Source organism: Eptatretus burgeri, chromosome 4 (genome assembly GCF_056783735.1).
Source record: "Eptatretus burgeri isolate ZD-2024b chromosome 4, Ebu_testis_v1, whole genome shotgun sequence".
NCBI classification, from domain to species: Eukaryota; Metazoa; Chordata; class Myxini; order Myxiniformes; family Myxinidae; genus Eptatretus; species Eptatretus burgeri.
In genome coordinates, this window is record NC_140964.1 from 6,674,028 (window position 1) to 6,690,711 (window position 16,684).

General features: G+C 44.6%; 1 protein-coding gene across 5 annotated transcripts in view; it reads right to left on the minus strand.

The window, feature by feature from the left end:
- Positions 1–16,684, minus strand: part of LOC147027403 (COP9 signalosome complex subunit 7b-like) — a 50,985-nt gene that overhangs the window by 32,848 nt on the left and 1,453 nt on the right. For all 5 annotated transcript variants that reach the window (XM_085876766.1, XM_085876769.1, XM_085876767.1 and 2 more), the window contains 2 exons: positions 14,857–15,008; positions 14,546–14,621 (listed from right to left, as the gene is read on the minus strand). In XM_085876766.1, the coding sequence (XP_085732892.1) occupies positions 14,546–14,621; positions 14,857–14,948 (168 nt within the window). In that variant the 5' untranslated portion in view covers positions 14,949–15,008. Of the gene's footprint in view, positions 1–14,545; positions 14,622–14,856; positions 15,009–16,684 lie in introns of those variants that run through there.

Consider the following 16,684-nt stretch of genomic DNA (forward strand, 5'->3'; position numbering starts at 1 on the left):
GATGGCGTTGTTGTTGTAGTTGGTGATGTAGAAGATGTAGTTGTAGTTGTTGTCGTGGATGTAATAAACCTGACTATAAAAATAACTTGTCCGGTGGCGCACACACAAAATTCCCATTAGACAGAAGGAAGGATTCCAACGATAAACACAGACTTATCGAAATAACTGAACTACAGGGACTCTGGCTGCTTGTGTGCACAAGGTTTCCAAATCTGTAACAATATCTCTTTCCATACACAAATCATTCTTAATGATTTGGAACAAATTATCACCCACCCTACCCAGATCGTCATGACCACACCACCAATACTTTGGATTTATTCTTCACTTCCAATCTGTTGCATTACGACACAATTTCACCTCCAATTGGTTCTTCTGACCACAATCTTGTGAACATCACTTTACTTTCCACCACTTCTTCTCATCCGACTGCTCCGATGAAACGCCAGTATTGGCATTTCAATAATGCTGACTGGACTGGTTTACGAAACTTCATTTCTGACTTTCCCTGGAAAAACTACTGCCTCTCCTCAATCTCTGCTGAACGTATAGCTGAGGTTATTGTTGCAGGAATGGAGTGTTCTATCCCCTTCTCTTTCAAGTCTATCTCTCGGACCAATTATTGGTTCAATAATTCCTGCTCTGCGGCCATTCGTGCAAGGAACGCCGCATATCGGACATGGAAAAAACTCTTCTTCCTCCGACTCTCATTCAGCTTTCATATCTGCCAGAAATCATTGCAAACATGTTATTCATGAAGCGAAGCATTTCTTTATTCAAAAGAAATGTGAAAACCTCTCATCTTCTTCCACTAATAGATCTTTCTGGTCATTAGCTAAAAGTATCTCCAACAACTTCTGTCGCTCTACCTTTCCTTCGCATTTCCATTCCGATGATCCAATCGGTGTCTCTCCGACCAATAAAGTAACTCTTTTTGGTTCTCTTCTATCCTCTAACTCCACACTGGATGACTCGAACATTCCATCTCCCTCTGATGCTCCCCTCACCAATCCCACGTATGTCCCTCCCTATAATCTCTTTTCATGCAGTCAAAAAAAAATACTCCTCTCTCTGGACATAAGCAAGGCTTATGAGCAAGATGTCATTCCTCCCCGTGTTTTGAAGGAATGTGCTTCAGAACTTTAACCCGTGCTTGCACGTTTTTGTTTTGTTTTTGTTCAAAAACCCAAAAACTTTTCCTCTTTCCTGGAAACATGCCTTAGTACGTCCTATTTTAAAGAAGGGTGATCGTTCTAACCCTTCTAACTACCATCCTATTGCTCTGACTTCTACTGTTTCCAAAGTCTTTGAATATCTTCTCAATTCCCATTTTCTCAAGCATCTTGAATCTCACAGTCCACTATATGACCATCAATATAGAATTCGCAAGGCAAGATCTACAGGTGATATCGTTCCTTACATTACGAATGTCTGGGCCTCTTTGAGAGACTTTGGGGAATCCTTTGTTATAGACCTTGATATCTCAAAAGCCTTCGACAGAGTTTGGCATCGGGGTTTGATATCCAAGCTTCCCTCTTTCGGCTTTCCTCCTTCACTCTGCTCTCTCATATCGAGCTTTCTCTCCGACCGCTCTATCTCCGTAATTATTGATGGTTCAACATCACCCCCCTTTCTTATCAACAGCGGTGTACCTCAGAGTTCCGTTCTGTCCCCAACACGCTTCCTTCTTTTTATCAATGACCTTCTTTATTCCAGAAATAACCAAATGCACTCATATGCTGATGACTCAACATTACATTCCTCCATGTCTTTCCCATCTGCCCAGTCTCCGCTCACTTGATCTACATCTCGTCTCATCATAGCCACCTCGATAAATTCGGATTTGGACAAGATCTCCCAGTGGAGCAAATGTAATCAAGTTAAGTTTAATGCTTCAAAAACTCAATTTCTTCATATATATGTATGTATATATATATATATATATATATATATATATATATATATATATATATATATATATATATATATATATATATATATATATATATATATATATATCTCTGTCTGTCTGTCTGTGTGTGTCTGTCTGTCTGTCTCTCTCTAAAACTCCTCTCTACTCTCCAATCTCCTTTGAAAGCTCTACAATTACACCATGTGATACAATAAACCTACGAGGTACAACTCCAACATCAAATAAATCTGAGAATCCACACATTACACAAATAGAAAAGTCTGCCTTGAAGAAATTAGGAATCCTGTTCAGATGTCTTCTCTGAACAGTTGCTCCAACTATATAAAGGATTGATGCGTCCTTGTATAGAGTACTGCTCTCACATCTGGGGAGGTTCCAGCTCCATATACTTCCTGAACACAATTGAACCCAAAGTTATTCGACTTCTCAACTCTACCAATGTGACCTCAAAACTCGACCAGCTCAAATTATGCCGCATAGTAGGCTCTCTTTCTCTTTTCTACAGATATTGCTTCGGTTTCTGCTCACAAGAACTTGCTACTTGTGTACCTCCACTATCAGCGAGACCAAGGAACACTCGACAAGCACATCTCATGATTGTTGTGTGGCCATTGGCAACTCAAGGGTGGGCCATTACGATATTTGTTTCTTCCCCTCCACTGCCAAACTCTGGAACTCTTTACCTTCTCATGACTTCCCAAACACTTATGACCTTCCCCTTTTCAAAAAGCAGATTTTTTGCTTTTTCAAAAACTCTTAGATTATTATCCCTTTCCTTGCATTTGTCACTACAGTTCTTCTATTTAAGGCTTGGCCCCGATGAGGACTATTTAGTCCGTGCCTGAAGCCTTCAACATAAAAAAAATATATATTAAACTTTAGGATCATTGATTAACAAATATAATAATAACGAATACTGTATATTATAATCCCCATGCTGGCCCAAGTGCATCTGGGCCTGGTAAGAGAACTTGTTCATCCATGTTTAGTGAAAGGAAATATGTACCCATCTATTATGTTTGATACTTTAAAATATACTTGATAATGGAGCATTGCATACTGAAGGTTGTTAGTTAACCAACATACTATATCTATTCATTTATATATGTAACAATATAATCTTATATTTTCCACTTGGTTGGCAAATTGGGGAGAACTACTTTGGTGGCACCGGGGATTCTCGTTCCCAGAAGCATGTCTAATTAATCTGGCCTCCCATTCAATTGCAGAGTTGTACAAACACGAACTCTGTCTTCCCATTGCCTTCTTATCAACAGGAGTCTCATCGAACTGCAGAGGTCATGGACCTCATTGTTCTGCAAAAGCTGTGCAAACCAGATGCTCCATCTGCATGCTGAGATAAATGTTTATCATTGCTTAAAGTAAATGAAGGTTTTCTGTGCATACACGCCCGTGAGGGAAGACATGCATTCTTTCACAGCACTATCTGCTTTAAGTATGCACAATATTGTTTTCTCTTTGCTAAACGGACCTCATGTGCAAACAAAGCTTTCTTGTCGTCTGATATCGATTGGCCAAGTGCCCTGTGATGTTCTGACCCCTCTCGATTTTCCAGTTGTATAAAAGGCCATGTATTCTGGCTAAGAGGCAGAGATCTGCTTGGACTCTTGAGCCAAGCTCTTCTTTCTGCATACGTGCTTTTGTATAGTAAACGATCTGTTAATTTATAAAGGGTTTTCTCTTTTGGTTGGAAATCTCCACCACACAGTTGTTGTATGCAGATGATTTGGTGTTGATTGCGGAGAGTAGGTATGGACTGAAGGAGAAGATGAATAAGTGGAAGAAATGTATGGAGGCAAAGGGTTTGAAGATTAATATTGGAAAGACGAAGGTGACAGTAAGTGGTAAAGTATGTGATGCGGAGGAAATAACTGGAAGTGGCTGTGTGCTGTGTGCAGGAAGGGTGTTGGAGTGAACTCCATTCAATGTACAATGTCTGCTGAGTGGGTTCATCGAAAATGTAGTGGTGTGAGGGTCATTAACCAGTGTGGTAGCTACGTTCAAGTGTAAGGTGTGCATAGAGGGAGTTGCAGATGGAGGAAATACTGAGTTGAATCTTGGAGATGGCGTGAAGTTGGAAAATGTGAAAACATTTTTCTACCAAGGAGACATGCTGAATGGAGGTGGATCAGACTCAGCGATGGTTGCTGGAGTGAGATGTGCATGGAAGAAGTTTCGGGAACTGAGTGGCACACTGAAGAGGAAGGGAGTGTCGTTGAAATTGAAGGGAAAGGTGTATGCTACACGTGTGAGAAGTGCTATGATTTACGGGAGCAAGACATGGGAAATGAACGTTGAGTAGCAATGAAAGCTGGAAAGGGTGGAAGATGTTGTGAAGAGAAAGAAACAGGTGGATGGTTGGGTCATTTGTTGAGGAAGGATGAAAGTGAATGGGTAAGAAGAGTGATGGAAATGAATGCAGAAGGAAGTAGAGGACGAGGAAGACTGAGAAAGACTTGGCTAAAGGTGGTGGAAGAACAAATGCGGGTAAGGGGGTTAACAATAAAATCAGCAGATATAAATATATTGTTACGAATTTGGAATTCAATTGCACACAACATACAGGTTCCCTTAGTCAGCTATGTCAATAAGTGCATGTTCCCTAGATAGCTCACCTTTCATTGTTTAAATGTTCAGAGATCGATTAGATGCGCTGCGGATCGATTTAATAGTTAGGGAGCGAACAATGGAGACGTCCCTCCCCCTCTTCTGCGAAGAGGAAGAAGAACCCTGTGGTGACGTCAACAACTCCCTCCCACCCGTGGTTGAGCGGGGGGTGGATCACGAGGGCAAGAGTAATGCCGGGTGCGGGGGAGGGGGTGCAAAAGATATAGAGGACATCTTTTCTTTGTTCGTGTGGGAGTCCCGTGGTAGGGCTGAGTTTGTGGGCCGAGTTCATGAGAGTCCAGTGGCAGAGTTCGTGAAGAGTCCCGTTCTGAGTCCCGTGTGCAGAGTTCGTGTGCTGAGTCCCGTGGGAGGAGTAAGCTTTTTGCTTCGGAGAGAGCAGTCGTTCAGCAGGCCATCGGGTCCTGCTTGGCTTGCTTGGCTTGAGGCCTTCGGAAGCTTTTTGCTTCGGCTGGCTCAGTGAGCTTCGGCTGCTGCTTTGTTTTGGAAGGAACTTGAGCCGGTTGTGCGGCTCGAGCTGCGAGTGGAGGATTCTTCCTCTTCTTCTTGGTTCGTGGAGCTTTTTGTTCTCCATTTTGTTTCCCGGCTTGGTGCGACGCATCAGCCTCTTCTTGGAGTTGGATCCTCGGGGAAGCGACGATCGACAGGAAGGATCGGCGCCTCGTCTCACCAGCACGTGTTGAGAAGCGCGGGAGGATTCGCGGGAGCTCGGGAAGGATCGCGGCTATTGGATCCAGCTCGCTCTCGCTGGAGCCCGGGTCCAGACAAGTTGAAGACCACACGAGGTGGAAAGGTTCGAGTCAAGCTTTGAGTTTCAGCTCACCTGTCCTCCGAGCTGGAGTTCGTGATTAAAGGCCTCAGCCACCGTTTCGTGTGTGTGTGTGTACGTGTGTGTGTACGTGTGTGTGTACGTGTGTCCGTGGGCCTGTCTCATAAGTAGGAACTGCTGTTAAGTGTAAATGACTGTACATAATAAGTAGACGGTTGTAGTTCTTTTGTCGTGCTTTTGTTGCTTGTATAATTGCATACGTGTTTTGCCTTATTTAATTGTATACGTGTTTTATTACAATAAATGTCCTTGTGTGAATGTAAACCTGCTCGTTGCGTCCATTCCCTCATTGACTGAACATTTCGTGTGTTGGGAGTTAGAAAGCCATTGGTTTGCCATAATAGGGGGACATTTGGACCGACGGTTCTCGGCGATTACACCGCTCGGAATCGCGCACCGACAAGCTCGCCTCGGCGGTTTGTTCCGTACGAGTTCCGTCGAGGGTGGAATACCCCGGTTGTTGGATCACGTGGGTATTTAGGTACATTGAAGATTGGCAATCGACCCCACCCCACGTGATCTGCCGATTGGCGTATTTCGGTTCTTGTACAAGGACCCGTCGCTCGGAGTTATCCGGGCGGCGATCTATATTCCGGGCGATCGGTCGGGCCGACTCGACTTGCGGTTCCGTTCAGAGCGGTCGGTTGGCGGCTGACCCCCCGGCCTGTAACAATTGGTTGTCAGGAGTGTGATTCGGCCCCCTCCGCAGCAAAATTCACGGAGTCGGATCAGGGGTATACGGAGCAACCCCCCCCCCCCCCGTGTCCCCAAATTACGAGCGCTATAAATTTTATTCCCAGCACGTAAAATGTTCAGCCAAGGCGAGCAGGGGCAGGAGGGATTAGGAATGGATTTGGAAATGTTAGAATCTATGGCTCAGGACGAAATGACCATGCAGGACACTCCCATTATGCAGGTTGACTATTCCCCACAAATAAATGCAGAGTCCGCAATGGGTGCAGCGGCGGGGGCCGCGGTGTATGACACCCCCCCTCCCCTCCTCCGTCAAAATCCCTCCTCAGTCCCTGGCGGATCCGCGTCCGATAATGGCCAAGCGACTGCCACGTGGTTATTTGACGCAAGAGACATGTTCGAGACGTTGATGGGAAAAATGGAGACAAATATAGAAAGCAAAATGAAGGAAGAGATGAAAGAAATGCGGGGTGAAATGCAGAGCATGGGGCTGGATATCCAGGCTGGGCAAAAGGCAGTAAGTCTGGGCATAAGAGGCATAATGGCACCTGCACGTGGCGAGATACGGGCAGTGGAGTGCAAAATGGCGGCACCACATGGCAGAGGCACCAAACCAGCAAGCGAGCTGAGGGAGAGTGTGGATTGTGTCGGCTCCGCGGTGGAGGACAAAATAATTCGGGAGACGCGTTGGGCGAGACTCGTGCAGGTGACGGAAAAAGTGACGGTGACACAGAGGGAAAAATTAAATGAGGTGACAGACATGCAGGACGAGACACGTGGAGATGACTGAGAAATGCACGGAGACGCAGGAGACAAAGGAAGGAACACCAGACCCACGGGGAATAGAACAGGAAACAGACGAAAAGCCAGGAAGAAACGGAAATCATAAATGAGGTGACTGAGATAAAGCAAGTAGTGGAGAAACTCCAGGTAATTGACGAGCACACACAGGTAGGGATAGTGAGGGACAATGGGGTTGAGCTGGGGGAGTGTTTTGTGACCTTGTGCGAGCAGCAGGATAGCCTCCTTCAGGAACGAGGTGAGGGACTGTGCCCCCTTGAGGCGGATCGCGACGAGGAGAGTCCGGTCGAGCATTGCGAGGTAAAGGGGGCGAGTGCTGTGAATGGGTGCACGCGGAGCTTGGGGGTTATGGAAACCCCGGGACCCCTTGAGGTGGTGCTAATTCCCAGCGTGGTTGTTCCGGTGTGTGTGGTGTCGAAATGTGTGTTTGCGAGTGTGCCGAAATGCATGCTTTCCAGCACGCATGGTGTGGATGAAGCACCGCGTGTGGATGAAACACCGCGTGTGGATGAAACACCGCGTGTGTGAGTGAAAGGCGATGTGTGAGAGAGACAGCGTGTGTGAGGTCGCTGTACGTGAGGGAGATGACAGTCGGTATGCGGGAGGACGCAACCGCATCCCCGTGTCCGAGTTCCACGGTGGAGTGTGTGAGCGTCGTGGCACGCAGGAGTGTGTGCGTTGAACGGCAACGACGACGGGACCAGATGAAGGACAAGGGCTGAGTAGCAGCCGTAGCTGAATTGAGAACCGTGCCGGGTTTGCACAGCAGCGAGCGCGGGGTCCGTGGGTCCGTGCTGTGCTACGCACAAGGCCGCCACGTGCGCGGCTGCGCAGGTGAAATCCGGTCCGTAAGCGCACGCGGTGGATTTGCCGATCCCGCGGACAGACAGAAGGTAGGCTGGATATGGATTTGGACCGGATGGGTTCTCCATGCGAGCGTATTTGTGAAGTTCCGACGAGCAGAGCACATGTGCTCGCGTGGGGAACCCCTCGAAACGTGAGGTTTGCTTTGGATGCGCAGGGTGACGTCGTGGCTGCATGGTTGGAATTCGGCAGGAGGGAAATCCCTGCCGGATGGTGCCGTCCGATAAGGGACGAGGTGCGAGAAACGCGAACAGCTGCCATGACGTCACGGGGAAAGAGCGCAGGTTGCGAGTTGCCGCGCTGGTGGGCGCATAGAAAAAAAAGAGAGAAAAGCAAGCCTTGCTTCGGGTGAACAGGATTCCCTGGGCAAGGGGTGGAAGACTCCCCTGTCAAAGGGGGCTCAGGAACTACTAGTTAGGAGGATGGGTTAGAGTTAATTAGACTGGCTTCATGGGGACATGGGGTGTACCTCATGGAGCCCGTGGAATTGATGAGTTAGAGGGATTTCAGTTTAGATTTCGGAAATGGGAATTGTTGGATTTTCGGAGACACGTGGGTATTTAGGTACATTGAAGATTGGCAATCAACCCTACCCCACGTGATCTGCCGATTGGCGTATTTCGGTTCTTGTACAAGGACCCGGCGCTCGGAGTTATCCGGGTGGCGATCTATATTCAGGGCAATCGGTCGGGCCGACTCGACTTGTGGTTCCGTTCAGAGCGGTCGGTTGGCGGCTGACCCCCCGGTCAGTAACAATATCAAGACAATTGAAAGGAAAAGTTTGGGTTCTTGTGTGTTGCCGACATACGTTTACAGTCTCTAAATAGTGGCACCGACAGAGACGATGACAGAGGTTTCAGATCTGCAAGAACAACTGGGTCAGGAGGATTGCAGGAGTGAAGAGGGTGGATAGGAGGAGATTGGTGTGCAGACGAGCTTGATGAGAATATCAATTAAAAAGCCGGCTAAAGTGGGCTGGACACTTGGTGTGGATGGAGGAAGAGAGAATGGCAAAGAGAGCAGATAGGTTGAGGGAGCAAGGTCGGAGAAGAAGTCGATTGTGGTTGAAATGGGAAGATTTTGTGAGGAGTGATTGCAACAAGGTGGGGGGTGGTTGCAGTGTGGAGTATCATGGTCAAGGGAGGGCAGAAGATGGGTAGTTGGACCTCACCCCTTTTAAAGGGACGACAAAGAAGGCGAAGAATAAAAGCAATAACTCGCCTAATTTTTTCAATCCATATTTTGTTGCTTAACGCTCGATTCCTTCAGAAAACGATTAATGCCGCAGGTACGACTCTCCGATTGGTGATAACAATCCAGAACAACACCATCCCATCTTCACAAAGTTACGTCGGCCATATTCTATGTATTGACGTCAATCACTACATAAAAGTGAGGGAGGAATTGCAAGTGCAAATTGTGAAGCCAACAGTAATGATTGGGTAAATCTATTCCCTGCAAATGTTTATTCTAGACGCTGTTGCTGTGTTGCATTCTGAGCATATAATCCAACCTCCTTTGCCATATTTCTCTGAAATAATATAATTTATACAAAGGGGCACTTTTAATTGAGCCATTTCTTGTTGCCAAAGTTTATTTCTACATTCAAAAATGAGGTGTAAACATGCATTCATACTTTTTTGTTACTTCTACTTTTCATCCTAATTCTTCAAGATCTACAAACATGCAACCCCACTCCCTTCTCCAAAATACAAAGTGATTGGTCCATAAATAAGATAGCAGGGGGCTCCTTCTTCTGATTCCCCATTTGTTAATCTTTCCCTCTTTCTTGTACTCTGAAGCCACTATCAACACAATTAATTTGTTTGGGAAAGTTATCACAACAAGACAGAGTCAAACTGAAAATGACGTCCCGGACAGCATTTGAGTACCACTATAGCATTGTTTACATGGAAACCACCGTGTTAAGTGGTGCCGAGCACTCCATTGCGTTGGCGTGCCTATTTGAGCATTTTGAATCAGAAAACTGCTTGCTGACAGAACATAACAGTGGTGGTATAACGTAAGAATGATGGGAAAATAGCCTCCGACTGCATCGTATTTCCTTGCTAAATAGATATAAACTGAAATGTTAAATCATGTGCTGCATTAACCCCTTCTGGCATTTATAATTATCAAGTTGCTCTGAATGGATAAACACCAGTGGCATTTTCTCGGGGGGGGGGGGGATATGGATTAGCTCATGGTCCAGACTGGTGATGCCAGCCATCCGGATGTGGACCATGGTCCACCTTTTGAGAAACCTTGTCACTCAAATTACACATTAATCTCCAATACCAACAATGAGCAAATGAACTTTTCTTTCCTGAAAATTCCACTATGGATGAGGAAAGAGGCTCCTTTGGAAGAAAACTTGAAGCAACAAAGCACTGCAGTAGATATGTCTATGCCTATGATGCCATCAGTACTCACGCACAAGCACTCCATGGAGTGAGTGCGTACTCCAACTAATGAAATCGAGCGAGTACACAAACTGATACCGGTCTCATTTATTAAATACTGCCCAACAGCACAGTCTTTATTTGAGAGAACTTATTTGAGGAAAGTATATGTTGATTTCAGCATAATTAGTTCATGCATTTGGGGGAAATCCTGCATCTGGGCCTGTTTGGGTTGTACAGAAAAATACATTTGTTATATTAGAACAAAAAAGTAGGGGGAGGGAAATGTTGTCCCCCCCCCACCCATTAAACAAAAAAACAATATCCCCCTCGGGTCCCCCAGCCATAATTATACGAGATGGTAAAATCAGGCCGGGTGTTGTCACGTTGGCATGGCATCACTTTAGTGCATTGTGTGGTGTATTAATTTTTTAATAAAATTAAATGTTTTTTTTATGGTATGGATACAATACCCAACAAAGAAGGTTGCTTCCTTCAGTTGTAACCATTGTAATTGCTTCAGCCATTATTGTGCTAGGCATGGTGACATTTATTAACATTCTGAGGATGAACAAATTTGGTGATTTTGCAATCTCTCAATCTGGTACTTTGGCATAGTTTTCATTCTTGTTACCTCCACCACTGAAGGTGAGTGAAGGTTATATTTTCACCCCTCTCTCTGTCTGTCTGTCTGTCTGCCTGCCTGCAGGATATCTCAAACAGCTGTGGACTGATCCAGATGAAATTTAGTGGATAAGTTTGGGGTGACAAGGACGAACTGATTAGATTTTGGTGAAGATATGGATCCGTACACTCAAATTTTTTCAGTGATTCTTCACGATTGAGAGAAGGCCAGAAACAATAAACAGCATGATATTTCAAAAATCCTATTGGATCCGACATGCTCTGGGTCCTAGTCATGGGTCCACGTGCCCTTCAAGTTAGTTATGAAAACAGTCGAGAATAAAAGGCATGCATTTTGAATGCTCACGACTTCACTCTAGTTTTTAAGCATATTTTGTACACGTTTAAATAGGCGACCTATTTTTTTTTCACGCATGCCATCCCGACATGTGGAGTACAATTGTACTGCATGATATAAGCAGTCCTACTGGGATCATTGGGGGAAATCCTGCATTACACCAATTAGTCCGTGAGCCAGACAAGATATCGGTACCATCTGGGGGCACCAAACGAAACTTATTTTTTATTGATGGTGTACCCATATACTTCACAAAAATGCATGATGGACATTTCAAACTCACAGCTTAAGTTTTTTTATAGCATAATTAATGTTTTTGCACAAAATGTACAATTTTGTCATCCATGTTTTAATGCTTAATGGCTGGACAGGCCAAATAAAAATAAATTTTCATAATGAAGTTGTGTTGTGTGTGTGTCTGAAAGTGATTATACTTAAGGAATATATCAAATATATTGCAATAACATAAAAATGTGATTGTAATTTCTCTTTGCGTCCTAATCTCTGCGACATCGATAATTGCGCAATATTGATCAATGGCATAAATATTTACTGCTAATGGACATGATAACATTTATTGAGAATTTCTTCATATTTGATTACGTTATTAAGGTGAAATAACCTCGAGTTTATTATACTAACATCCAGTCAAGTTTGTTTTGCAGTCGACAGCTTGTCTTCATTTCACCGATCTTCAATATCAAGTAAGACCATTTTATTCCTAAGTTATTTTATACCTTGTTGATCTTAAATTTGATAACCTTACTTAAGTCATAGTTAATGTGTATTTCAGCTGCAGCAAAATTGGAAATTATTCAAGGATCCAGAGAATAAAATGATAATAGAGTGGATACATTTATATGACAATAGTGTACTTAACCAGTTTTTATATATTTTCAGGTGACTCTGTGACTGTATGGAGGTTACACTCTACAATGATATATGATGGACTCGCCAAAGAAAAAACAGAAAATGCAATCATTGAAAGAAAGGGCTTGCATTATTTGTTCCAAGCAGACTTCAGAATCTGAACTGACCAAACCCAAAGACGATGAATCTGTTGGTGTATTACTCCATGCAGCCAACTTACGGAATTTTGGGCCCATCCTGGAACTTAAAGAAGATGAATACGGCGAAACGTTGTTCTACCACAGAGACTGCAGATCTGATTTTACACACAAGAAAATGCTTCAGAAGTTCCAAGAACCTGACTCTGAGCCGGAATGTTCCACCAAAAGGAGAAAATCTTCTCGTGCTCCTTCAACGACATCTCGTGTCTTAGACCCTGTATGTATCTTCTGTGAGAAGGAAAGCAAATATGTGGCTGGTTCGAACACCAGGGAAACACTCCTACAGTCCAGTCCAGAGAACTCAGGTCAAATTGGATCAGAGAATACTTGCCATCACATCCAGAGAGTTGGTTGCTGCCAAGGCTCATTACCATAAATCATGTTACCGCAAATACACCCATGGAGCAATGGAGAAAACATCAAAAGTCACTGAAGATGATGATGCTTATCTGGCAGCAGAGCGGGAGGCCTACCTTCTTCTGTTCAAGTATGTGCGCAAGACATTATTTGTTCAACCTGAAGTTGTCAGAATGATGGAACTGACTGAAAAGTTGTTGAATTTCCTGCACGAACTTGGCATCAATGATGTGAAACCCTCTACGAAGAAACATATTCGCCGGAAGCTAGAATGTGAATTCAAGAAGTCACTTCAATTCGTCTCTGATGATGAAGGAAAACTTCTTGTATAACCAGATGGCCTTTCCTTGGAGCAGGAAGTGGTTCTTCGGCCTTCATCATTTTGACAACTACAGCATGCAAAGCACTCAGATGATATTGAGAACATTGTCAAACTTTCTGCGAACCACTTGAGAGGACAAATTAAAAACATGAAAGAAAAGCCTTGGCCTCCACACCCTGCTAAACTGAATTGCCAGAATCTTTAAAGATGTTTCTGAAACTGCTACTTCATGGAACATTACAAGATGGAACGCAGAAGGTGGAACAAGTTGTCCAATCGGTAGGTCAGGATTGTACCTATGCTGTCAGTAGAGGAAAAGTCGTCCCTGCTAAACACATATTGCTACCATGAGGTTACAAGTCACTGACAGGAAATGTTGAGCTCATCAAAATGCTCAATCGCCTTGGCCATGGTGTTTCTTATTCCAAGCTGGAAGAAATAGACACTGCATTGTGCCTTCAAAAGCAGATGAAAGAAGCAGACCGAGGTATAGTTCTACCATCATCTTCCCATCCTTACATTCCCTCCTCACTTGCCTATGACAACATAGATAGGCTTGAAGAAACTTTAAGTGGTGGAGACACATCACATAGAGTGAATGGGATCATGATTCTTCAGGTCTTGGAAGAATTCACATGTCGTCTCGACGTAAGCCAGTCAGAAATCTGTGATGTGAATGAGATGCGATATGAACTGTTCCGTGTAAAAGATGGTAACGTAGAATCTGGACAGTTGCCCCCCTGCCAAAACTGTCTGCATCTACATGCAACGAGGGCCAACTATCAGGCTGCCATCTGGCACAGAGCATTGCAGGCAGACCCAGAAGTCCCAAGTCCGCTGGAGAACAAAGGCTGGTCCTTGGGTGATGACGGAGAACTTGTTATCAACTGGATGACAGCTGCACTAGCGCCAGACACAGTCTTGGAGTTCCTGTCTTGCAAATGCAAGAAGTCATGCAAGTTGCCCACCTGCCAGTATATGGTGAATGGACTGCACTGTACTCAGGCCTGCTTACTGCAGGAATGTGAGAACATGAAAGACGAGGAGGTCCATGCTGCGCAGGAAGAGGGATCTGATGGTTCAGACAGTGACAGTGATAGTGACACATTATAAACAATAATCAATATCATTTGGTGTGATTCAATTCATGCAATTCTCTCCAGTGGTACATCCCATGGAAATGGACTTGTGTTTTTCATGTTGTTGGTGTCAATAAATACTTGCGAGTACACAATGTGTTTGTTCTTATGTCAGAAAATATGACGTTTTTCTGAGTAGACCCCACCTATGTTTAAAAGGCTCTACTGAGCTTAAGCTGTGAGTTGCAGATGTCCATCATGGTGCATTGAGTTACAGATACATATAGCTATCAGAAAATCACAATAAAGTTTGGTGCCCCCAGGTGGTACTAATTGGTCAAAATCAGGCTCACGGACTCAATAATTTCAGCAACCCTTCCAATAAAGTGAGCAATAACAATTATTCACAAGCCCATCATCAACAGTTCATTACTGAGGCTGTTGGTTAACTATCAAAGCCAAACACAAGTATACTCGCAGCACGTCAGTATCGGCGTATCTGCAAATTTCAAAATTCCTCACTCAACATTTCCACCCATACAATCCAAATATCACAAAATCACTAACCAAGGTAATCCTTGTATGTGCCGTAAGCAAATATATTGAGCAGTTCCAAGGCCTTGCAGTGAGGTCCGTTCGCAAGCTGGGAGGTTGGAAAGTGTCAGATGAGGGATAAAACAGCATTGGTGATCTCAAAAAAAGAATACTACAATATTGTATAATATAAATGTGTTCATGGGAGCAAGTAAGAAAGTACTGATCATGCTTTAAAATATCATACTTGGTGTTTAATAAAAGTGATGAGCAAGAAAAATAAAAAATAAAAAACAGCAAAAATCCCATTAATCACAGGCCAACATGACCAGCACAGAACCCACTGCCTGGACGCTCGAGAGCTGCAGAAGTTCCCCGAAAGCATAAACCCCTGGGGCTGCCATCGCTTGCCCAAGAACCTCAGCGAGACGGCCATCTTGGGCCTCACGTGCCTGTGTTAAAAAACCTTCCAACATCTTTGTCTCCATAACAATGGCTGAAAAACAAAAACGGCACGAGGGTAACATAAATAACAAGGGGGAATGGTTACCGTTTCAATTCAAATTCAAAAATGTCATCACATTTGGTTTACAACACAAAATAAATCACTGCAACAAGTCTTGCCAAGCATCACAACAAAATGAAACAATTATAAATCAAAATTACAGCCTTTAAAACCCAAATGTGGAGAACATCTTTTGTAGATAAGATTACATCAACACTGTGGATCTTCAACACTTCCCCTTCTCCTTCCCCACTCTCACCACAACTCCTCCCCCCCTCCCTCACCCACCATTACTCCTTCCCCCTCTCAGCCTTCCATCCCTTCCCAACCCCCCTCTCAACCTTCCTTCCCCAACACCCCCCCACTCAATCTTCCTCTCCTTCCCCAACCCCCCCACTCAATCTTCCTCTCCTTCCCCAACCCCCCCACTCAATCTTCCTCTCCTTCCCCAACCCCCCACTCAATCTTCCTCTCCTTCCCCAACCCCCCCACTCAATCTTCCTCTCCTTCCCCAACCCCCCACTCAATCTTCCTCTCCTTCCCCAACCCCCCCCCACTCAATCTTCCTCTCCTTCCCCAACCCCTCCCCTCCCACTCAATCTTCCTCTCCTTCCCCAACTCCCTCCCCTCCCACTCAATCTTCCTCTCCTTCCCAAACCCCCCTCAACCGTCCTCTCCTTCCCCAACCCCCCTCCTTCCCCAAGCCCATCTCTCAACCGTCCTTCCCTTCCCCAATACCCCCCACTCAACCGGCGTTCCTTTCCCTCCTATCATCCGTCCTCTTCTTTGTAAATATCTTGATTTCGGCCCCCACTCTCCACCCCATCCCAATTGGTATTATATAATTGTTGGCCCATTACCTGGTAAATTTCACCTTCCCCTCAGTTTTGGCTTTTAGCTGGGGTTCCAACATGTAGTTGAGAAAACCATTTTTAAGGCTCACACTCAACTCTTTGGTGAGGTCATTGGTGTGCTTCAACAACATATTTTTGGTGGAACACAGCTCAAGGCAAGACCTGATGACCTGAAATTTACATTACTGATGCTCCCCCACCATAGGTCTGCTTTGAACGCCTGCAGGAATCCATCTCACATTGATAAAAACATCCACAGGTCTTAAATTGTTGTAGTATTCCATTACACCGCTGTTTGGGGACCTCTCCAGTGTGACCTTTTCTCTTGCATTAGATTAAAAAAAATCAATCAATCAATCAATCAAGGTTTAACTGGAGACCTTTGCAGAGAGTAGAAGCGATGGCATTGAGCAGGGATTCTCATATTCATGATCTGCCATATTGGCACTTCCATAATCTCCACCAAGGTCTATTCCTGAAGCAAAGTTCCATCACCATGGAAACCTGCATTGGTTTGACCACAGCTACCTGGCCTCCAACTATATCCAGAAACATCCTCAATCCTTTATCCCTCAATCCATCAGCAACACTCACATTGGAGGAGAGATACATTTTTCAAAACAAAGTTCAAGGTTTTAGGGCATTACGGTATTGCTTGTTCTAACGCAACATGTAACGGAATCGACTCATCGGAGACAAGCTCATCGCATGGAATGCGTTTTATCAATCGAAAGTTGAGTAGAAAGTCTGGAACAGGACGCTCATTCTTGCGCTGATGTGTGGGAGCACACGGTCCCGGTTCCTCAGCATGCA